The sequence below is a fragment of the Vipera ursinii genome, assembly GCF_947247035.1.
Source record: "Vipera ursinii genome assembly, chromosome: 3".
Classification (NCBI taxonomy): Eukaryota; Metazoa; Chordata; class Lepidosauria; order Squamata; family Viperidae; genus Vipera; species Vipera ursinii.
This window is the reverse complement of record NC_139516.1, coordinates 73,453,906-73,477,508: the sequence shown is the minus strand read 5'-3', so window position 1 is coordinate 73,477,508 and position 23,603 is coordinate 73,453,906. Positions and strand designations below refer to the sequence as shown.

Here is a 23,603-nt window from a genome sequence, read left to right as displayed (position 1 = left end):
ATTCCGAGACATTCAGTTTTATACTTGGGAGAACACTAAATTGGGAAGTTATCAATTTCGTTTAATAATAATATATCTGGTTCCAACGTTAATAGAAAACAGAGATATTGGTGTGTGGGAGAGTGTTGTGCCGCCTTTACAGGTAGTCCGAGACAATCGAACCCCAAATTTCTGTTTGAGAAATTGAAACATTTGTCCAATTTTACCTTTTACTGTCACAGTTGTTAACTGAAGTTAGTAACATCGTTAAGCGAATCCAGATTCCGCACTAATTTTGCTTGTCAGAAGATTGCAATGGTTGTAAGTGTGAAAAATGGTCGTGTCACTTTTTTCGGTTGTTATAACTTCAAACCATCACTAAATGAAACTTGTATTACTTGTATTTGCTTTTCCTCTCTTCCCAACTTCCACCCACTTGCCTTTGTGGTTTTGAGATTGATCCGAGGAACTGATTGTTGTAGTTATCTAAAGTTCTATAATCTTATATTAATTTCAAAAAGTTAACAATTTAAACCTACTGTAAAAGACTTAATTAGTTCCTTTGCTAATGTACCTTAAGACCAGTGCATTTTTTGTAAAAGAAAAAGGTGCCGGAACTCACACACATCATACAACCCATCTTGCCTACCCTACAAGGTTCCATCCAAAAAAGGTGCCGGAACTCCGTTCTGAGCGTTCTATGAGAAAAAAAGCCCTGTCCTACAGGTTAGGGATATCACATCAGGCATTAAAGTTGAATTGTGTAAGTTCATTTTCTTTTAAAAAATGCCAAAAGAAATGAAAGTGATTATTACTTATTTGCCATTACATTGGATAATTTAAAAAGTCCCAGTATATATACTAGTAAATCCTTTTAAATTTTCACCATTTCCACATAAATATAACTTAAAATTTGATATGTTCTCCAAAGAAGTCCTACAATTAGAAAAGCAAATTAAACAAAGGAGTCAAAAGCATACTTGTTAATTGATTTATTGAGGAAAATGATCCAAAGGTACATATTTCTGTGGCACAAATATATGAACCTCACCCTCATTTGATGGTGAAATTAGGTGTTTCAATTAATGGATGATAATCAGGTGTGAGTGTGGGAGGTCCTGCCCTAGTTCAAAAACAGATTCAAGTTCTTCACTATCAAAGTGAGATATTCGTAAGACAGGTATATGGAAGTAACAGCTGGAAAAAAATCTGACGACCTTTGAAAACAGCTGCTAATGGGCATCAGCCTGGAAAAGGTGACAAAACTATTTTTTGAAGAATCTGGACTCTACTGTACCTTCCTCCTACTCTGGAGAGTCATCTGAAAATGACTTGACTCTGTCCCTTTGGCTCCACAACAAGGTCTTCAGTGTTGCTGCCCTCACAACAATAGTAATTACTATTACTATTATTATTACTATTATTAATTACTATTACTATTGTTGTTGCTATTGGGGTACGAACGATGGCTTTGTTGGTAGGAGAGACAGAACCAACAGAAAGAGGGAAGCTGAAGATCTGCACTTAGCCTGGGTGCTTCTCAGGTCTGGGTGACAATCTGTGTTGTGTGCTGCATTCTGATCAAAACAATGAGGTATTCCACAAGGCACGGGTCGGCAACCCGCGGCTCCGGAGCCGCATGCGGCTCTTTGAGCCGTCTCATGCGGCTCCCAGTCGCCAGGTGCGCGCGCACCTCTCTGATCGGGTGGAGGTGCGCGCGCAGCTCTGCAAAACTTCAAGGCGGCGCTCTGCCCAGAGAAGCGGGAACTGCCCAGAGAAGCCACGATTTCCCCTCCAGAGGAAGAAGGCGCCGGATGCGGTTGGCCCCGTGGGGAAGGGGGAGCGGCGGCGGGAGCGACGGAAAAGCCGCAGAAATGGCAGGAGAGATGCTGACTGGCGGCGGCCTCGGAGGAGGCAGAGGGGGGGAGGGAGGGAAGGGTGACCGGGGGAGGGGGGGTAAGCCAGAAGGAAAAGGGAAACTCATCCCGCAGAGCGGTTGCAAAAAGAGGGAGGAGATAAGCCAGCCCGGTACCTGGATCCGCTTCCTGTGTCCCCTCCGCTCTGCCATGATGTGCCCGTTTGGTCTCCTGGTGACGTGGGGCTAAGCCGGAAAAGGGGGATGGGGAGACCGAGGGAGGGAGGAAGAGAGAGAGAGAGACGGAGCCAGCACCAGCCAGCCAGCGGGCTCACGAGGGGCGGCAACCACGTGGGGCGGTAACGCGCGCGAGCCCTTGGGGAGGCAGGGCGGGAGCGCGGTCCGGCCGCCGGGCTTCCTTTCCCACTTGTCCGCATCGCTCCAAGGAACTGCATTGTTTGGGGATGGCGACGCTGGTCGTTTGCTGCGGGGCTCCCGCTTGGAAGGGAAGGGAAGATTTGTGAGGGGAAGATGTTGATGACAAGCTTACATTTCCTTTAAAATGCTGTTTCCCGAGGCGCTCGGCTAAGGAGGAACTTTTTTTGTGAGCGTGGCTGGGACGGAGGACTTGTCCTGCACGTCCACAGGCAACGAGGGCAAAACCCCTTGCGACCTGGTTGTGAGAAATGGGGAAAATGAACACACACACACACACACACACACACACACTCGGCCTCCCCGTCGCCTGGATTCTCACTTCCCCTTCAGGCGTGCTCTGAGACTCAGGCGTGCGGCGCTTTTCGTTTGCGGAGCCGGGGGGAAAAAGTTGCCTTTCCACAAAGTGCCGCGACTCCCTTGAAGTGACTCGTAGCGGGCCCCGTTTTCCCCCCCCCTCCGTGCAACTTCTGGCTATCCCCCATTTGCCAGGTCTGCAACTAGAGGCGAGTGCCTCGCCTTCAGCCGAAGGGCAAAAGCCCGATCTCGTCCCTCTCCCCTGTTCCCTCAGAGCGCTGCTTGATGGGCTCTCCGCGTGGGTTGAATGGTTGTCTCTGTCCGTTCCCACCCCCCGCCCAACCCCGCCATCGATTCTGTAAGTACCGCACACGACACACACACCCCGGGGCAATTGAAGAAAATAGGATGATGAAGGACTGCAAACTAACACGTTACACGTCTCCATCGATTAACCATTATTTCCCTGAATGACAAGCAAGCCGGTGGTCAAGTAAGTGAGGGTGACGATTTATTTACACGTGAGACAGGGAGAGACGATTTCTTTATTCCGCCAGCGAGCTCAGCGCCTGGCAAGCTTCGGCGAGTCAAGAGCGCGGCTCTGGGAAGCGCACTGGCCTTTTCTGCCTGGGTTTCATGAGGGACGAAGTGAGTTGGGCTGGAAAGCTGCAAAACGACCACGCTTCTCCGTTCCGCCTGGCCCTGGGAGGATAAGGACAAATTAGCAGCAGCGCCCGTTAGCAGCAGCGCCAGGAGCGTCCGCCGGGGCAAACGAGGGGAAGGGCGGCTCCCCCAGCCTCGCAGATCCTCGGGAGCGGCAAGGATCGGGTTTCTGCTCGGAGGGAGGGGGAGCGCAGCTCGCACGGTCCGGCTTCGTCCTCTGGCCTGGCCCAAACGCCGCCTCTCTCACCCCCTGCACCGGGTCCAGGGGCCAGGCTGGGCACGCGAGGCATTGTTCCCCTCCCGCAGGGCAGCCGCGGAGCAGACAAAGAAGGGAGGGACGTGCTCCCTCCTTCTGCCCCCTCCGGAAAAGCGGGCGGAGGGCGGGCTTGCTGGCCGGGCTTCCTTGGGATGCTGGCGCCTGAACAAAGGGCAGGAGCCGCCCAAGGTGGGCTGCAGCAACTCGCTTCTCTGCCCCCCCTCCAGGCAAGCGGGGCTTCGTCCCCCGCCTCTCCAGACCTGCCCGCGGTGCTCCGACCCTCCCACTTTTAAAAGCCGCTGTTCTTAGGAGAAAAGCCCCCGTCGCCCCCTCCCCCCCGTGCGCGCCGGCCTGGCCCCGTTTGATGAATGCAGCAGGTCTCCGGACGGGACGGCGCGCACCTCTACAAAGGGGAGACCTGTCGCCACGCAGGTGCCTCCCATTTTGCGCATGCGCAAAATGCTTTTTGCGCATGCGCGTGAGTGGACGCACGCATGTGCACTTTTTGCGGCTCCCACTGTTTTGTTTGTGCAACGGAACCGGTTCTGAGTGGCTCCTTTCCTTTTTTCGGTTGCCGACCCCTGCCACAAGGTCCATATTCCCCAGATTGAACCCCCACCAATGGAAGGAAAAGCTATACAAAAGAGGTGTCTGACCTCTTCAGCAACAGTTACTTCCCCAAGTAGACAATCCTATGGCTAAATGCAATAGGTGAGAGGTAGTCATGCACAAAAATTATTCAAACAGGAGGTTTTCTTGCATTCTCCAAAAGAAAACAAAGGCAGTCTTCTTTGAAATAACCTTAACCCAGGATAGATTGCTGTGCTAATGTCCTCAATGAACAGTAAGCAGGCAGTTCCAGACTAGAGGTAAAGCGGCTATGTGGGTAAATCCTTTCGGTGCTTATAGAGCTCTGCAAGCATAACTTACACATACAAATATTAATCTTTCTGTTATAAATCTAATATTATTTTAACAGATTTTCACTGCTATGATGGGTCCTGTCACTTTTCTCAAAAGTAAATGAAGACCCTTAAAGTAGATCTAGGGCAGTGGTGGCAAACCTAAGGCACATGTGCCAGAGGTGGCACTCAGAGCCCTCTCTGTGGGCACATGCGCCATCACCCCAGCCTCACCTTCTCCCGCAGCCTCACCAGCAGCCCCCCTGGAGGGGAGTCACCCCCGAGCACGGCCCGCACGGAGCAGCACAGCCAAGGACATGGCAGCCAGGCAGCGGGGACAAGACTCCACCCTCATTCCCCGACGCATGCAGTTTATGCTGCGGGACACGGGCGGAAGGCGTGACCACCATGGCACTGCTGGGCCGCCTGTGCAATCTGCAGCAGGCCGTGGAGGCGGTGAGTGGCCCTGCAGGTGGGTGGAGGGGGGGTGTTTTTTGGGCACTTGGTCTCCAAAAGGTTTGCCATCACTGATCTAGGGGATGTGCAGGGTGGGAGAGAAGAAAAAAAACATTTCATTAGCAAATAATGTTTTATTGGGGAAATAAAATCAGGAACAGGACCTAAAGATGTGGTTTTTTTAACTTTTCCATTTGGTTTTGCTATTTAAATAAGCTTAGGCCAGGGGTCGGCAACCGAAAAAAGGAAAGGAGCCACTCAGAACCGGTTCCGTTGCACAAACAAAACAGTGGGAGCCGCAAAAAGTGCACATGCGTGCGTCCACTCACGCGCATGCGCAAAAAGCATTTTGCGCATGCGCAAAATGGGAGGCACCTGCGTGGCGACGGGTCTCCCCTTTGTAGAGGTGCGCGCCGTCCCGTCCGGAGACCTGCTGCATTCATCAAACGGGGCCAGGCCGGCGCGCGCGGGGGGGAGGGGGCGACGGGGGCTTTTCTCCTAAGAACAGCGGCTTTTAAAAGTGGGAGGGTCGGAGCACCGCGGGCAGGTCTGGAGAGGCGGGGGACGAAGCCCCGCTTGCCTGGAGGGGGGGCAGAGAAGCGAGTTGCTGCAGCCCACCTTGGGCGGCTCCTGCCCTTTGTTCAGGCGCCAGCATCCCAAGGAAGCCCGGCCAGCAAGCCCGCCCTCCGCCCGCTTTTCCGGAGGGGGCAGAAGGAGGGAGCACGTCCCTCCCTTCTTTGTCTGCTCCGCGGCTGCCCTGCGGGAGGGGAACAATGCCTCGCGTGCCCAGCCTGGCCCCTGGACCCGGTGCAGGGGGTGAGAGAGGCGGCGTTTGGGCCAGGCCAGAGGACGAAGCCGGACCGTGCAAGCTGCGCTCCCCCTCCCTCCGAGCAGAAACCCGATCCTTGCCGCTCCCGAGGATCTGCGAGGCTGGGGGAGCCGCCCTTCCCCTCGTTTGCCCCGGCGGACGCTCCTGGCGCTGCTGCTAACGGGCGCTGCTGCTAATTTGTCCTTATCCTCCCAGGGCCAGGCGGAACGGAGAAGCGTGGTCGTTTTGCAGCTTTCCAGCCCAACTCACTTCGTCCCTCATGAAACCCAGGCAGAAAAGGCCAGTGCGCTTCCCAGAGCCGCGCTCTTGACTCGCCGAAGCTTGCCAGGCGCTGAGCTCGCTGGCGGAATAAAGAAATCGTCTCTCCCTGTCTCACGTGTAAATAAATCGTCACCCTCACTTACTTGACCACCGGCTTGCTTGTCATTCAGGGAAATAATGGTTAATCGATGGAGACGTGTAACGTGTTAGTTTGCAGTCCTTCATCATCCTATTTTCTTCAATTGCCCCGGGGTGTGTGTGTCGTGTGCGGTACTTACAGAATCGATGGCGGGGTTGGGCGGGGGGTGGGAACGGACAGAGACAACCATTCAACCCACGCGGAGAGCCCATCAAGCAGCGCTCTGAGGGAACAGGGGAGAGGGACGAGATCGGGCTTTTGCCCTTCGGCTGAAGGCGAGGCACTCGCCTCTAGTTGCAGACCTGGCAAATGGGGGATAGCCAGAAGTTGCACGGAGGGGGGGGGAAAACGGGGCCCGCTACGAGTCACTTCAAGGGAGTCGCGGCACTTTGTGGAAAGGCAACTTTTTCCCCCCGGCTCCGCAAACGAAAAGCGCCGCACGCCTGAGTCTCAGAGCACGCCTGAAGGGGAAGTGAGAATCCAGGCGACGGGGAGGCCGAGTGTGTGTGTGTGTGTGTGTGTGTGTGTGTGTGTGTGTTCATTTTCCCCATTTCTCACAACCAGGTCGCAAGGGGTTTTGCCCTCGTTGCCTGTGGACGTGCAGGACAAGTCCTCCGTCCCAGCCACGCTCACAAAAAAAGTTCCTCCTTAGCCGAGCGCCTCGGGAAACAGCATTTTAAAGGAAATGTAAGCTTGTCATCAACATCTTCCCCTCACAAATCTTCCCTTCCCTTCCAAGCGGGAGCCCCGCAGCAAACGACCAGCGTCGCCATCCCCAAACAATGCAGTTCCTTGGAGCGATGCGGACAAGTGGGAAAGGAAGCCCGGCGGCCGGACCGCGCTCCCGCCCTGCCTCCCCAAGGGCTCGCGCGCGTTACCGCCCCACGTGGTTGCCGCCCCTCGTGAGCCCGCTGGCTGGTGCTGGCTCCGTCTCTCTCTCTCTCTTCCTCCCTCCCTCGGTCTCCCCATCCCCCTTTTCCGGCTTAGCCCCACGTCACCAGGAGACCAAACGGGCACATCATGGCAGAGCGGAGGGGACACAGGAAGCGGATCCAGGTACCGGGCTGGCTTATCTCCTCCCTCTTTTTGCAACCGCTCTGCGGGATGAGTTTCCCTTTTCCTTCTGGCTTACCCCCCCTCCCCCGGTCACCCTTCCCTCCCTCCCCCCCTCTGCCTCCTCCGAGGCCGCCGCCAGTCAGCATCTCTCCTGCCATTTCTGCGGCTTTTCCGTCGCTCCCGCCGCCGCTCCCCCTTCCCCACGGGGCCAACCGCATCCGGCGCCTTCTTCCTCTGGAGGGGAAATCGTGGCTTCTCTGGGCAGTTCCCGCTTCTCTGGGCAGAGCGCCGCCTTGAAGTTTTGGAGAGCTGCGCGCGCACCTCCACCCGATCAGAGAGGTGCGCGCGCACCTGGCGACTGGGAGCCGCATGAGACGGCTCAAAGAGCCGCATGCGGCTCCGGAGCCGCGGGTTGCCGACCCGTGGCTTAGGCTCTTTGGGGTAAGACAGTTTAACGTATTTCAGCACAGATAAGGATTAACGTGAATTAGCTGTCTCAGTTTCAATACCAAAATAACTATATACATCCATTATAAAAACAAGTTCATATTTAGGCATATAGAATTTTGTACTAGTAATTTGAAACTACCACTCATTAGAATATTGCAAATGTAATAAAATTGTTAGGGGAAAAATTGGATTGCATGGCTATGTTTATCATATCTGAGTATAGATAGTCCTTACAACAGCAGTTGTGACAGGTATTTGCATTCTCAAGTGATGCGATGTGAAGGGGTGCTTGAAGGATGCTGCGTGGGTCAGGAAAAAGTATGTTAGAGATGCTGTGAGGGTTGGTGAGGGTGCATAAAGTGCCATGCAGGTCAGGGTGTATGTGTAGGAGTGCAGATCTGAGAGGCTGAGTCCCTAATGCGAAGTGAGTGCATAGAAGCTGGGAGACGGTACGTAATAGGAAACACTTGCCTCAGCAACTTGCAGTCTTTCCTCCTAGCTTCCCCACTGGCCTTCTGGGAAAACTGGCATGGAAGACTGCAGGTGGCAATCATGTGATTGTGGGATGCCTATCAACTGGCTGTTAAGTGTGAACTGGTTGTCAAGCACCCAGACTGTAATCACATGACTACCGGGGGTGGGGTAGGGGTGGGATGGCCAGAACTCCAAGAACTGGTTGTAACCACCACTCATTCAGTGCCAGTGTAACTTGGAATTGTTGATTGAATGGTCATAGGTCAAGGAGTACCTGTCAAGGAATACCATAAGGCACCATTGTCATATATGTTCCACATATGTCTCTCTTCTTCCTCTACAACACGCTCAAAAAGTTATCATAGAGAGTTGAAGTACATGGGAAAGGAAATTGGGATAAATACTTTTTTTTGCATCTTTCAGCAAGGAGCTTTCATTAAATTTCATTCTGCTCTGTAAAACAAAAGTAACTCTTCTATATTATTTATGAATCCAACTGCAGGCATAATGATTTATCTACAAAAATATTTTTAATCTTGTAATCAATATATATGTAGTAATAGTTGCAATGCAGACTCCCAGGCTTCAATTTTATATGAAATTCTTCCTGTTCCAATTACAGAAATCCAAGGCACTTAAATATAGTACAGAGATTTCAGACAACAGAGACATCCATGATAAAGTTGAACAAAAATATGAAATGTCTTGAATAGTTCCAGAAATTAAGTGGCTGCCCTTTTCATGTATTAGGTTTTGACAATACTACTACTGATGCCATTTTTGTTCGATATTAAAAGTAAAGCACCAGGGGGGGGGGAAAGCCCAACATTTGTAAATCAAGCTAATGTACATTCTCAAGCTTTAAACTTGCCAATATGTTCACGAGCTATAATTATTCTCTGAACTTGAGCTGTTCCTTCATAAATCTGAAAAAGAGAAAATGTATGACAGACAAAATGTTCATGAAAACATTATCATGGGTAATATGTAAAAATTATTATAAATGCATAATTGTGATAATAAAATACAATGATAGAACAAAAATCTAAACTTAACTGATAGTCCAAAGAGCTACTTTTAATTAAACCTGAACCTAGGTCTACTGGGATGTTTTGTCTTTTTCTTCTGAATAATACCACGGCACATCACACTCAAAATCCCTACTGTATGTAAAGTTTAATTACCATATATGTAAGCTTAATTATATATAGTGTGATGTGAAAATATGTAGCAAGCAGGTATGATGAAATCTGCACCTGTATATTTAAAAACTGCATTGCTGCACATTCTAGAAACGAAACGAAACACTGCAAGGCCTCAGCAAAGCAAAACACAAGAAGAAACATAGTCACCCAAAAGTGGTGTATTTAAATAAAAAACAGCAATGTTCCAACTTGGAAATACATAGGGGTAGTCCTTGGTCAAAGAATGCCCTTTTTAATGACTGTTTGAAGTTATGATGGCACTTAAAAAGTAATTTTACAATTGGTCCTTGAACTTGCAACTGTCATGGTATCCCCCCCTCACTACTTGACTGCTTTGCAACTGGTGCACATTTTACAATCATTGCAGTGTTTCATAGTTATGTGATTGCTATTAGCCTACTTCACAACAAGGAGAATCAGTGGAGAATTGGGCAGTAAAACCACAAATCATGGTAATGTGATGTGTTGCTTAAGAACCACAGTCATAAAACCAACAGGGTCATAGGATACTTCACTTAACAGCCATACTGCTTAGTGATGGAGTTGCCAGTCTCAATTGTGGTCATTAGGTGACGGCTACCTATACTACTGAATGAGATAAGATTACTTTCCAGTAACTTTTATGGGACCAGAAGTGAGTACAACAAAGGGGACATATTTTCAAACTACACTCTTTACATTTTTCTCCATGTAAAATGTCTCTTTTCTTTGTTCGGTGCTATGGTAAAACCTGTTGTATTACTAAATCTACAATTAAGTTAATAGAAAAAAAAGGAAAAGATTCTGAGTCATTAAAAAGAATAGAAAGAGCATATTAAACATTGCATTAAAAATAATACTACATTCTTTCAGAGGGCAACAGAAGAGCTGCCATCAATCCTGATGATAAAGAGTGCCTACATGCACACCAGCCAAAAAAGGCACATTTTCTTTAGAATTGTATAAATGTAAATTTATCCTAAATATACTAATGATATTGACAATTGACTAATGATATTGAAAACCAGATTGCTTACCTGGTATATTTTTGCGTCTCTCATTAGTTTTTCTACTGGATATTCGCTATTGAATCCATTTCCTCCAAAAATTTGGACAGCATCAGAAGCTACTTGATTTGCAATGTCTCCAGCATATGCCTTTGCTATAGAAGCAAAATAGGTATTTCTACGACCAGCATCTACCTCCCATGCTGCCCTCTGGTAGGCCAGGCGAGACAGTTCCACTTTCAGTGCCATTTCAGCCAACATGAAGGACACTGCTTGGTGCTGGGATTGTTTGAGGGAGAGGTGAAAGCAAGTGTTGAAAAGTTAATTTCCAAATATCAATGGTAGTATGTATTTAAGCAGTATGCACTATTTAATCTTATTTATTATATGTCACTCTGTGACTCTGGGCAGTAGATTTCATATGTCCTGGATAAACAAGAAACTCCTTGCTGACAGAAGAAAAATATGTGTAGGGTGGTGCTCTCTGAGCTTGGTTGTTTTCTTGCAGATATTTCATTCCCAACTAGGCTAAGCTAGCACTGATGTTATTTAGCTGGGTAATGAAATGTCTGCAAGAAAACAACCAAGCTCAGAGAACACCAAGGACTCCACAAGAAGGCCCTCAAATGGCTTATTGCCAAATATGCATAAAACGTGTGTTAGTACAGATAGTCCTTGACTTACAAGAGTTCATTTACTGACTGAAGTTACAATGGCACTGAAAAAAGTGACTTACGACTGTTTACGATTGTCACAGTATCGCCATAGTCACATTATCAAAATTCAGATGCTTGGCAACTGACTCATATTTATGATGGTTGCAGTGTCCCGGGGTCATGCAATCACCTTTTGTAGCCTTCTGACAAGCAAAGTCAATGGGGAAGTTAGATTCATTTAACAACCTTATGACTAACTTAACAACTGCAATAATTCACTTAACAACTGTGGAAAAAAGGTCATAAATGGGACAAAACTCATTTAACAAATGTTTCTCTTAGCAATAAAAATGTTACGCTCCATTGTGGTCATAAGTCAAGGACTACTGTATACAGAGAGCACAAAACAAATATATATGACTCTGTAAAAAGGGTAGTAGTCTGTGTTCTTCTGGGATGTTGTATTGCAACTCTCACCATCTTTAAACATTAGCCACAGTTGCCGAAGACCAACAATTTACCTACTGTACCACCATTTCAGATGGAACATATGATGTAACATATGACAGTATCAGCAATAGGTATACAATACATTGGCCTAGTTGCCTAAGTAACAAGTGCAGCCATTTTAAAATTTCTTATGCCACACAAGAGTCTCTTCATTTATAGTAAGAGGAGTCTGGTTAAGATCAGCAGAATATATTGTTTTATTGAAAATAAAAATAAAAATGCTCTATAAGCATTCTGTGAAAGATTTTTTTGCCCAAACATACTTCCTACAAATTACGAACATTCAAATATGTGCTTCCATTAGCAGGAACAATTTCACTCTACACCAGTATCTCCCAACTTTGGCAATTTTAGCTTCATTTCCTAGAGTTCCCATTGCTTGCTGGGGAAATTCTGGGAGTTGAAACCTCCATAGCTTAAAGTTGCCAAGGTTGAGAAATATTGCTCTACCTATACTCAAAATCCGCAAGATAATACAGGGTCAGAAACGGGAAAGAAAAAAGAAAGTCTAATTGAGCTTAAATTTAGTAATGCAATATTTGATTTCACATCATATTACATCTGTAGTTGGAATTTCACATACCTCTGCAATGACCTTCCCAAAGGTTTTTCTTTCCATAGCGTATTTTGTAGCTTCATCCAAAGCTCTCTGTGCTAATCCAACAGCACCAGCTGCTACCTGTAGATCAGTAATGAATATTACAAACCAAAAATTCTACAATTGGAATTCCTCTTTCTAATGTACTTTGAATACTTACTGGAGGCCTTGTTTTATCAAATGCTCCCATGGCAATTTTAAAGCCAGCTCCTTCACCCATAAGTACATTTTCTTTGGGTATTCTTACATCCTCAAAAACAATCCCTCTCGTATCTGAACAGCGCTGGCCCATGTTAAGCTCCTGAAAAAAGAATTTAATTCGATCAATAATTACTGTTAATACTCTATTTTTAATTCAAAAATACTAAAGTAGGTTCATCAGAAAAGTAAGATTAAAGCCTGTTCCACCTACAGTGTATTAGTTCTTGCACACATATTAAAAATAAATTTAATAAAGATTTTTAGAAATCAGTTTTGGGCCTATATTTGATGGCAATGTCACAAAGCTCAGCAATTTAGAAAAATGATTTATAATAGAATGGAACAAATTCCAAAAGCTTAATGTCCTTTCCAACTATTATTTTTACTACATTTCACTAAACCTTATATTCCCACAAATAACACTCTTTAGCTTTATAAAAGATAACTACTGCAAGAATACTTTATACTTTTTATTATATATATTTTATAGCCAATGATTTCTTTACTACTAACTAAGAAGAGCCAATACCAAATCTTTAAATTAGCATTAAAATGTTCTACCTTTCTTCCAATCTGTATTCCAGGGCTGTCAGCTTCCACAATAAATCCTGTAAAAGCTTTACTTGCAGGGGTTTTTGGATCAGGATCGGAACGTGCCAATAAAAAATACCTAGTTGGAACATACACAAACCACATTAGCTTTTCAAATTTGCTGCTAGGTCATCAGAAACTATTAACTGTCTTGGAGCTGTCTTATAACATATAAAATACTAATAACACATTTCTCATAAGATGGAACAGTCTTATAGCATAATTCTTAGTTTTTATTTGGACCTTAACATGATTTTGATTCTAAATTTCAATTCACACATAAAACTAGATATATCAGTTTTATACACTGATTCTGGGTGAAAGAATGATTTTACCTCTACAAATTTATCTTCTTTTTAGCCCACACTCATTTACTGAATTCTTTTATTCTTTTTTCCTAAAGAAATTAACGACTTATGATCTAGAATGAGGGAAATACCATCGTACTATTGGCCAAATGAATATAATAATAATAATAATAATAATAATAATAATAATAATAATAATAATAATAATAATAATAATAATAATAGTAGTAGTAGTAGTAGTAGTTTAATTTCTATAAAAATTGGTATCTAATAATACCACACCATTCAGGTTCAAACCTTCTATTGCTTGGTTATAGAATGAGACAAGTGTGATATAAGAATGAATGAAAATACTGTTCAAAAATTGTTTCTGCACATTTAAATTATGTAAATTATGACCACTACAATACTGAAAATATAAAGATATAGTAGGATCTTCTACACATCTCCTGAAAAAAAATGTTAGGGACATACTATATAACTGAGCCTTATTTAAGTAGCTTAAATAAATTGCTATACCAATTAGCCTTGCCACCATTGGTGATCCACATTTTTTGTCCATTTATAATATATTCATCTCCTTTCCTTTCAGCTCTTGTCTTTATACCTGCTACATCAGAGCCTGCACCAGGTTCTGTTACACAGTATGCCTTAAAAAAGAAAATGCAAAACATCAAATTACAAACTATACAGTACTACACGTACTAAAATGTAATGAAATGAAGATTAAATCCAGCCACTCCACGTGAACATGATACGAAATCATCAGCAATTTAGTTAACTTTCATTATACCTTTTATTGATAAAGAAATGAATAACTTACAATTATGAAAAGTATGTTCTCTTTTAAATTGTGGAAAACTACTGAGAATATGAAGAGGTCTTAATGAAACATCACGGTTTTATTGCTAAGTGTCTATATTGCTTTATTCATCAAAAAGATAGATACCGTATATACTTGAGTATAAGCCGAATTTTTCAGCCCACTTTTTGGGCTGAAAAATTCCACTTCGGCTTATACTCCAGTGAACAAAAAAACTTACCGAGGACTTGTGCGCGGCCGAGGCTTTGGTGCTTCCGGAATCGCGCGCACCTCTCCCAAGCCACCGCCGTCCGGAGACCTGCCGAAGTTTGGGGAGGTTTGGGGAGGTGCGCGCGCACCTCCCCAAACCTCCCCAAACGTCGGCAGGTCTCTGGACCTCCGCGCCCTGCCTGCCTGCTTCTTTCCGCTGGCAGGCAGGGCGCGGAGGTCTGGAGACCTGCCGACGTTTGGGGAGGTTTGGGGAGGTGCGCGCGCACCTCCCCAAACCTCCCCAAACTTCGGGAGGTCTCCGGACGGCGGCGGCTTGGGAGAGGTGCGCGTGATCCTGGAAGCACCGAAGCCTCGGCCGCGCGCAAGTCCTCGGTAAGCTCCGGGCGGTCACTTGCTTCGCGTCTCCTGAGGGAAGGGGGGGCGACTGGAGCGGGCGTGTTTCCTCGCCTGCTGGGTGCCGCGATTTGCCCGGGGAACGCGCGGGCCCCGAATGGCAGCGTGGAGCGAGGAAGCGGACAGCCAGGGCTTCCCCGAGAGCCGCGGCCACACAGGGTATTCCTGTGTATTCAGGCTTGCAAAATGGCAGATCGAGCCTCTGCTGGCGGCAGAGGCTTGCAGAGCGCGGATCCAGCCTCCGCCGGCGGCGGAGGCTTGCACAACGGCGGATCGGCTTATACTCGAGTCAATAACTTTTTCCAGTTTTTGGGGGTGAAATTGGGGGTCTCGGCTTATACTCGAGTCGGCTTATACTCAAGTATATACGGTACCAATTCATATTTACATTCTTGCAAATATGCAGAACCATCATATGGACTCTATACCCTGCAACCATTAAAACTATATATATAGTTTTTATATATAAAATTATACTGAACCAAGATCACAAACTACCTATTTTATCACTGACCCATCTAGTTTTAGAGATTACTGAGCCTAAACAAACAACTGCTATTTCTACTTTGTGTAAACACAAATAGCTGTTCATTTAACTTGACTACTCTAGTTATTATAGCAAGATATGACTTCATGGTCACATAAATATTTTTAATTAGTATTAAATTATGTTGCTCAATGTATTACTCTGTTTATTATATGATAATATAATTACTATAATAAAATAAAATCAATATAATAATATAGATTTGTAGATTTCTATCACAAAGGAAATCAAAATACCATTCTATCAATATTGCAAAAATACTTACACACATTAAGGGCTCTTCAGTCATTCTTCCTAAATATTTTTTCTGCTGTTGCTCATTTCCTGAAATTATGATTGGCATTTGCTGTAGCAAAAAAAGTTCATTGTTTAATACACAGGATGACATAGCTTAATGCCAATGTTAAAATAATGTAAATAATGAGTAAAATTAAAGCAAAACTCTTACACCTAGGGAATTTGCCTCAATAGCTGTCTGAACTCCTGTACATCCATAAGCCAATTCTTCAGTAATAAGGCAGGTATCAAAAGTACCAAGGCCAAGACCACCTACAAAAATTGTTTTGGACAACATTATAATTCCAAACAAATAAATGTTATGTTAGAAAAGTTAATTATTTTATGTTCTATTGCACCATCTCCTATTTAGTGATGCAAGCCATTCCAGCAACTTAAGCAAAATGGCTGCTGAGTAAACAAGTGACAGACACAGAAAGAAAACTGCAAAATTCCTGGTTGCTGCTGGTCATTCAGATAAACTTACTCTGTGTCTGATCCATTTTTTTTCCTCCTTTTTTTGCCCCCCTTGCAGAGTGGAACAATTGCTTAACTAAGCTATCTTTTCCTGAGCTGCTTTTCCTTGCAGCCCAGAACTTCCCTAAAATGTGTCAACTCTGACTTTAATTAGGTGATTAGAACTTTTAATGCTGCCTGAAACTCACTAGACATTAATCAGTTTCACACTGAAGCCTTTTGTTATCAGGCCATGAAATTTGATCATAAATGTGTACGTTGAGCAGAAAATGATTTTTATTACTGTTTATGTACGGTATTTCTAAATTGTATTTGTAAATGGTCATTAGTCACAAACAAGGGGCGGCTGTACACTTAACTGTACAGACATGCTAATCTGAGGTATTCTAAATATTGCCATCCACACACACAAAAGATAAGACATTTAATTCTATTTAATTTGGATTTTAAAAAAAGATTTATTAGAGATATACTATCTTTTAGTTGCAAATCTTTCCAACTTAAATACAGTATCAAAGAATATCACAAATACTTTTCTATAGAAAATCTAGTGCAAATAATTGTAGTAGGAGAGAAACAGTTTGAGCTCAACAGAATATCATTCAGTGAGGTCGATTCACATGTTTACATATCATCTATATGACTTATTTCTTCCAAGATATGTTCTTATCTCATATATTCAAAATCGGATTGGATTGTAATATCCTTAGTGCCGTTACTACTTATATTTCACTGTTTATTTGGTTTTATAGCTTACTAAGTACTTTACTTACCACAACTTTCTGGTATGTGTGTATTCATCAAACCAAGCTCCCATGCCCTTTTAATGATAGGAACAGGATACTAAATAAAGGAAATAGATACAAGAAGCATTATGCATAGAGCCTCTGCTTAGAGAGTCTTATTCATTGAAATTTTAAACATGGTATTTCCCTACTATTTATTGTATCTACCTCTCCAGTTTTGTCATAGTGAGAAGCAACAGGTACGATTTCTTCTCTAGCAAATTTACGAGCTGTAGCTTGAAATTCTTTCTGTTCATCAGTAAGTTCTAGAAAACATAAGATTTCAATTCCCCAGACATGCATAAAAAATTAGTAGGACATGACATATTTATTTCATTTTTAAAAAAAAAAATCCTACCTTTACTTCTTTAGAAGTAACTCAAGGTAACAGACATACATGATACTCCTTTCTTCTCCTACTTTCCCGGAAACAATACCCTGTAAAGTGAATTGGGCTGAGAGAGAGTAATTGGCCCAAGATCACTCAGCTGGCTTTCATGCCTAAGGCAGGACTAGAATTGGGGAAATGTGCAGACTAATCTACATTAAATTCTTTCTTCGCTGTCATCCTTAACTATATGCATCCATATCCCATCTACTAAAATACGGTATACATTTACTGTTTTTCTTCACCCATAATATCGATTCAAAAGTCATGTGCAAAACACTTACACATATATGGAAATATGTATGCTCCAATGTTAAACTTTAAAGGAACATGTGTTAGGATTCTGCCTCACATAGCAATTGTCCAAAAACAAAGTATAATTTTGAAACATTTCAAGTAATTCAGGAAATGTATTATCTTTCATTACAAATCGTTCCACTATCTAGAAACTGCAAATGCTTAACAAGCTGCAGTAGATAATGCACATAAGGGAGCGCAGGTGAATAAAATGTCCAGAAAGGAATATATTTGATCCTTATGTCTTCACAGTTTATCCTATCTAAATATTCTAACCTTTTCTTCCTAGAGTGAGGTATGTTTCATAAGAAAAACAGGGAGATATCTGAATATGCCTGCATATGCTCATGTACTACATAGCAAATATGCTCGCATACTATATAGAAAATAATGAGAAATGAATCAATTTAGATTTATAATACTAGAATCTGCCAATTCAGGGCCTTCACGAGAAGCATTATGGAGTATTTTTACATACCAAAGCTATAACCAGCAGCAGATTTGCTTTTTGGTGATGTTGCAGCAGCATGACTGGATTGGGCTCTCAAGCCACAAGCAACAATGCTTCGCACGACCTGAAATTTAATTTTAAAAAAGAACCAAGTGTCACAGAGGCTTTCAATAAATGTTCCAAACTTTACTACCAATGCATAAACATTGCAAGGATATAGAGCCCAACACATTTTACAAAATACAATTTTTGCCCAGAGATGGTTAAAAAATCTCATGTGTCAATTATTATTAAACTTATAAATAGTATAAATATCATAAAGTAAAAACGAATATAGAATGTATTCTGTTTTAATGTTAAAAAGAGTACAAAACATTACTGTTTCGACTACTGTCTAAAAAGATGAAGTGTTAATTCTTTAAAATACAGTGGCTTCTTTATCTACAACTTACAGTGTACACAACTTACAGTGTAATGACTGAAACAGCCACTGTGTAGGCCAAACAGGCAGAAGTTAACAGACAGCATTCCTGAACATCAATTGGCAGTTAGAAGACACAATGCAAAGTTCTTAATCTCCTCACACGTGGGGAGAAATATGAGTATCCTAGACTAACTAAATTAAAAAATGCCAGGGAATTCTTGGAAAGTTGGCATATAAACAAATCAGCTGTCTGTCAAGCCCTGTGGGCTTGCCATTTCAAGGAAGGGAAAGGGAGGGAAATCCCCTTTGCCTGAGGAATCTGCCTGACCTCCCGAGCAGCTGAGGCTCTCTCCAGCCGCTGAACAGCTGTGGCTGCATGCTGGACTGCTGGAGACAACGCTGGAGGGGGGAGGTGCAGGCCAGCTATGCCGGTTTTAGGGATGGGCACTGGATGCTGGCTGGATGGATGGGGGGGTGGAGCTAAGGGGATTGCCTGTATATAAGGCGCTGGGAGGAAGTCACTCGCAGTGCTGACTTTATTTGCTGTTTAGTTGCTGTTAATTGCTATTATTTGCTGTTAATTGCCATCAATAAACACTGGTCAGAACGTTCCTGCCTAGCCTGCTACCCTGTTGACCATCATTTATCTTTTGTGCTCTTTAGAAGGCCAGATCTTGAAGCTAAAACTCAAATACTTTGGCCACCTAATGAGAAGGAAAGACTCACTGGAGAAGAGCCTAATGCTGGGAAAGGTTGAGGGCAAGAGAAGAAGGGGACGACAGAGAATGCAGTGGCTGGATGGAGTCACTGAAGCAGTAGGCGTGAGCCTAAATGGACTCCAGAAGATGGTAGAGGACAGGAAGGCCTGGAGAAACGTTGTCCATGGGGTCATGATGGGTCGGACACAACTTCGCAACTAACAACAAGTGTTGAAGGAAAAATCTTCATCAGGGTCCAGTCCAAGCCGGGAATAAACAAAATAGAGACTGCTTTAGAAAAAAGGTTGTAAATGACCACATGTAGCAGGGAGTGGTGGGTTTTATATCTTCTGGGGCTCTTGAGGTTGTTTTCTGTTCTTGTTTAAGGCGTTGTATTTCCTGTGTCATGTACTTTGACCTTAGTCTGAGTGTGCCCATTTGACATTGGTGGGTTAATCCAATTATGTCCTGTTTTAGAGTTTGGGTGGGGTATGTAGATTTTAGGGATCTTTGTCTTCCTAATCTCATAGCTTCTAGCTTCTTGGCTTCAGCCTTCCTGAATGGATTATTGAATTTGCATTTCTAAAAGCTGGCCTCTGCCTAGGGGCTGGGGCTGATTTTTGCTGGCTGGTTTCTGTCTTTATTTTTAAGATCTTCCCTATTATTTCTTTGGGGAAATATATTCTGCCTTTTTAATATTTCCCAAAATATTTCTTTCTCTGGATTCTTCCCACAATAGCATATAAAAATTCTATAAGCCTAGTAATTTAAAGTCAATAGATATGACTTTAAAAGACTAAACTTGAAAACAACTTTTGTGCTAATGCTAAAAAGCGGAGGAAGAAAGCATTAAACAAGTTGCAGTTATACAATAGTTAATATAAATAAAAAAGGAATTTTTAACAAAATCAAACAAAAAATCAAGCAAAATTGTTAAGAAAGAAATAATCCTTAAAAGAGGGGAATTTTATGGAAAAGTTTCCTCAAAAATTCAATTATGATAAATCAAGATAAGAAACTGCAATATTATTTGAGTTACTCGACAGTAAGAAGAGCGACATAAAAATATTTTATTAGCAGGAAATACTAAGGTACATTTATCTTATTAAGAAATGAAATGAAATATAAGATATAGGAGCTGTGGTGGCACAGTGGTTAGAATGCAGTATTGCAGACTGACTCTGCCCACTGCCAGGAGTTTGATCCTGACTGGCTCAAAGTTGACTCTGTCTTCCATCCTTCCAAGGTCGGTAAAATGAGGACACAGACTGTTGGGGAAAATATGCTGTCTCTGTAAACTGCTTAGAGCAGGGGTGTCAAACTGCTGGCCTGTGGGCCAGATACATCATGCCGAAACTGCGTCCGCTCCATTGCCGGCAATGGAAAAAAGTCGTGATACATCGCAACATGTCACATGACAGGCAGTCTGACACCCCTGATCTGAAATGTTAATAAGAATGAAGGAACTCAACAGATAGTCAAATGTATTATTTTAGACCAGAGATCTTTTCATATCAGCAACCAAAGCCTCATTTTGCATATTGACAGCTTGGGAGTAATCAATTTCATTCCCTAAGCCTAAGACTACAAAACTTTTCCCAAAATTGGCCTTGGCTTAATTATTTTTCTATGGATAGAGAGCTAAGCAGAAATATGCAAGCCTACATGAATTTCAATTTATATCTTGTCTTTTGAATCCAGCCTTGGCATATAAATTGTAAATTAAATGGCAAGTGAAGGACAAACCCAAACTATTTAAGATATAATGCACAATTAAAAAAATGAATACATAGAAGCCAAGAGACTGTGAAAAAGAACAAAAATAGGTCTTAGGACAGTTGCAAATGAGTCACTGGAACATCTAAAGTACAATATTAACTAGAAAGCACAAACTTTTTATTAATGCTTGTTACTGGTTACAAAAACCATTTATATTTTTAATTTGAAACTTATATAGCAGACTTTTGATATCTTGTTTTGCAAGATTTGGAATGATTTCTTGTGGCACATTTGTTTTTTTTTTAAAAAAACAACAACACCAGAATGCTCATAAGTGTCACCAGATTCCATTACTATCACAATAGTTTGAACCATTCTATTGTGCCTTATTCTATATTCCAATTTTCCTTATGGTAAATAATTTATTTTTCAAATTCACAATAATTGTTTTGTTTTCTAACTCTTTGCGCAGGAAGACAAAAATCTAATCTCCTGGGATTTCCTAGGAGAAAATTAAATCATGCAACAGGAATGCTGACAGTAATATATTAATTGCATTATGTTCTTTCACAACCTTGATGTATTGTTCTGTCCTATATTTAACAAGTATAATGTCATGCAAAATGACTGATGATTCTTCATATTAGCATCAGTACTACCATAAACCTTAAGAACTTTAAAATTATATATGACAAGTATTTCAAATAATTTCTAGAGAAATATTTTTATATAAGTTTGCAATTATTTATTTTAAATAATGGTCTCCCTTGTTATAATATATACTTGTCATTTACATTTTTAAACTCCACAAACAGGGGGTCCCTGATCCTGTAACCATCTGTGTGAAATAAAATAATGCAGCATTGCTGCTATGCATGAGAAAAACTTTGTACAACTTAAAACCAATGCCAACTGACAAACTTAAAAAAAATAACTTTTTAAATAAGATCTTAAAACACTTTTAATTTTACCCGGGACCAGGTAATTTTTTGATGTAGAAATATACTTTTAGATGAAAGCTTTGCTTAGATAAAGCAAGTCTTCTTTACAATTGAGAGACTAAGATTCTAAGACTAAGTTTCTGACGTGGATTAATTTGACATATACCAGACACGGATTAATTTCACATATACTAGGAAGTAACAGAAGCGGTGGCAAGTTGACTTATTATTTTTGCTGTGCCAAACAGACTTGGCCTATCTGCTTCGAGAAGTCCATCCTAGATGTTCAAATTTAAAAGAAAAGAGGGGAAGTTTTGGGGGGAGGGGGGCGGAGAAGCAAAAACAACGGGAGTGTTTTTGGAAACATCTTAACAGAAAGGGGGCGACAGATAGGCGACCTTTGGCATACTTGGATACGATATCCCGTAATTTTGCACACCCACAAAAAAACCCAAAACCAAAAAAAAAAAAAAAAATCCCCGATCTTTCCTCCCGCAATTCACTACCAATGATTGTCATCTTGCGGGCTGCCGTCGAGACCCGTCCTTTGGCGACCCTCCTCTGCAATCCCTGAACTTTTCCTCCGGCAGAGACAACCCAAACCTGGTCCACCCGCAACATTAACCCAGGCGGCTGTCCCCCAAATCCTCCAAACCGAGGCACCCTCCAGCAAAGCAGAGGCGTGCCAGAAAAGCCGAGCCGAACCCCCGTGGCCGCCTTGGCCGGTTTTCTTCTCACCCGACAGGCTCTCAGTGCAGCCATGACAAAGCCTTTCCTGTTCTCTTCCTCGGCGAACCTGACAGGCCGTGACTGAACTTCGCACGGATGAAACGCCAAAGCCTAGGCCCGCCTCCAAACGGGGGGCGGGTGTGGGGCGGGTGAGGTTGGCTTTTCCGGCGGTCCCGGGCGGCCGAAACGGAGAAGAGGAGTAGGAAGGGCTGGCTGGTGGCTGGTTTGGGGAGTGGCGGGGCGCTGCTATTGAATTGCTTGCCGTGGGGATGGAAGTGCGGGGGAGTCGGCCTCGGTTTTCGGCGCCGCGGGATGCGCGGATCCAAACGTGAGGGGTCAGTTTGTGGTTCGGTGCGCTGGGCAGACCGAACGGTTAAAGCACGACCAAGCTTTAATCTAGAAACCCGGCTTAGTCTGGCTTTTAGTTTCACGGCAACACCGGGTTGCATTCGAACGGCGATCGGAAGGAAGGAAGGATTTGATGCATTAGGAGTGTGAAGTTGTTGCACCTGGACTGGCAACACTTGATGCCAATCGGCGATCATTTGTTTTGCATGGATTCCCCTCGCTGCAGTTTTGCTGAAGCAAACCAAAAGCCTTCCTTGTGCCACCAGGGCTAAGGTACAGTAAGTAACCTGTAGTTTGGGTTGGGATTTATTCTGGGAACCTAGTCAATAAATTGGGTCTTAGGCCGCAAAGAATGGAACCTAGATAGTTGGTTCTTACTCAATAAACCATGTCGGCATCTTGCAGGACCTAGAAGGGGAAGATAGACACTATTTTATTTTATTTATTTAATTTAAATAGCTGCCCACGTCACTGGCATGTGACTCTTTCACAACCTACACGACTAAAAAAACACTAAATGATCAGTGTAATTTTTCCATTAAACAGTAAACCACAATTACAAAAGAGAAGAGTGCAACCTTATATCAGCCATTCCATGGGATCTCCAGGCCTAATAGCAAAGCCATGTTTTGAAGGCCTTCCCAAAGACCAAAAAGGGTTGGGCCAACCTCCGGGATGTGTGTGTGTGTTTTGAGGGGCAGGGCCGTGGCAGAAAAAACTCTCAACTTGGGTATGAAGCTCCTTTGCTGATGCGATCTGATGTATACCTCTCCTGCCGGACCTGATGGGATGGGTGAATGTAGTTGGGGCAAGGAGATCCCTCAAATGTAACAAATATAACAAGTATTCATCAATTATGGTCAACTTCCTGCAGATGCTAAAATGGTATATCTCATAGTAGATTTTATGATTTTGTCATAATACCAGTGTTTGTACAACATGCTTACCAATGCTTAGTCATGATTTATTGTTCTCTGTATTGTGGATTTC

The 23,603-nt window shown here is 43.4% G+C and overlaps 1 protein-coding gene and 1 long non-coding RNA gene across 2 annotated transcripts; one reads left to right on the top strand and one right to left on the bottom strand.

The window, feature by feature from the left end:
- The first annotated feature begins 928 nt into the window (after positions 1–928).
- On the top strand, positions 929–7,737 carry LOC310637183. The gene is made up of 3 exons (XR_014491883.1): positions 929–1,585; positions 4,077–5,064; positions 7,560–7,737. It is a non-coding gene; the product is annotated as an uncharacterized lncRNA (long non-coding RNA).
- On the bottom strand, positions 7,590–22,374 carry ACADM (acyl-CoA dehydrogenase medium chain). The gene is made up of 12 exons (XM_083357510.1): positions 22,275–22,374; positions 17,782–17,878; positions 16,787–16,884; positions 16,607–16,676; positions 15,529–15,629; positions 15,346–15,426; positions 13,627–13,757; positions 12,770–12,878; positions 12,168–12,308; positions 11,993–12,088; positions 10,274–10,522; positions 7,590–8,978 (listed from the first exon to the last, which is right to left on the bottom strand). The coding sequence occupies exons 1-12, from the start codon at positions 22,296–22,298 to the stop codon at positions 8,907–8,909; spliced, it is 1,269 nt and encodes a 422-aa protein (XP_083213636.1). The 5' UTR covers positions 22,299–22,374; the 3' UTR covers positions 7,590–8,906.
- Between the last annotated feature and the right edge of the window lie 1,229 nt (positions 22,375–23,603).

Coding starts and splice junctions, on each gene's coding strand:
- ACADM (XM_083357510.1), bottom strand. CDS start 22,298: ATGGCTGCACTGAGAGCCTGTCGG. Junction 15,630..16,606: donor ACACATACCAGAAAGTTGTG/GTAAGTAAAGTA, acceptor CAATTTTTGTAG/GTGGTCTTGGCCTTGGTACT. Junction 12,309..12,769: donor GAATACAGATTGGAAGAAAG/GTAGAACATTTT, acceptor TTCTTTTTTCAG/GAGCTTAACATGGGCCAGCG.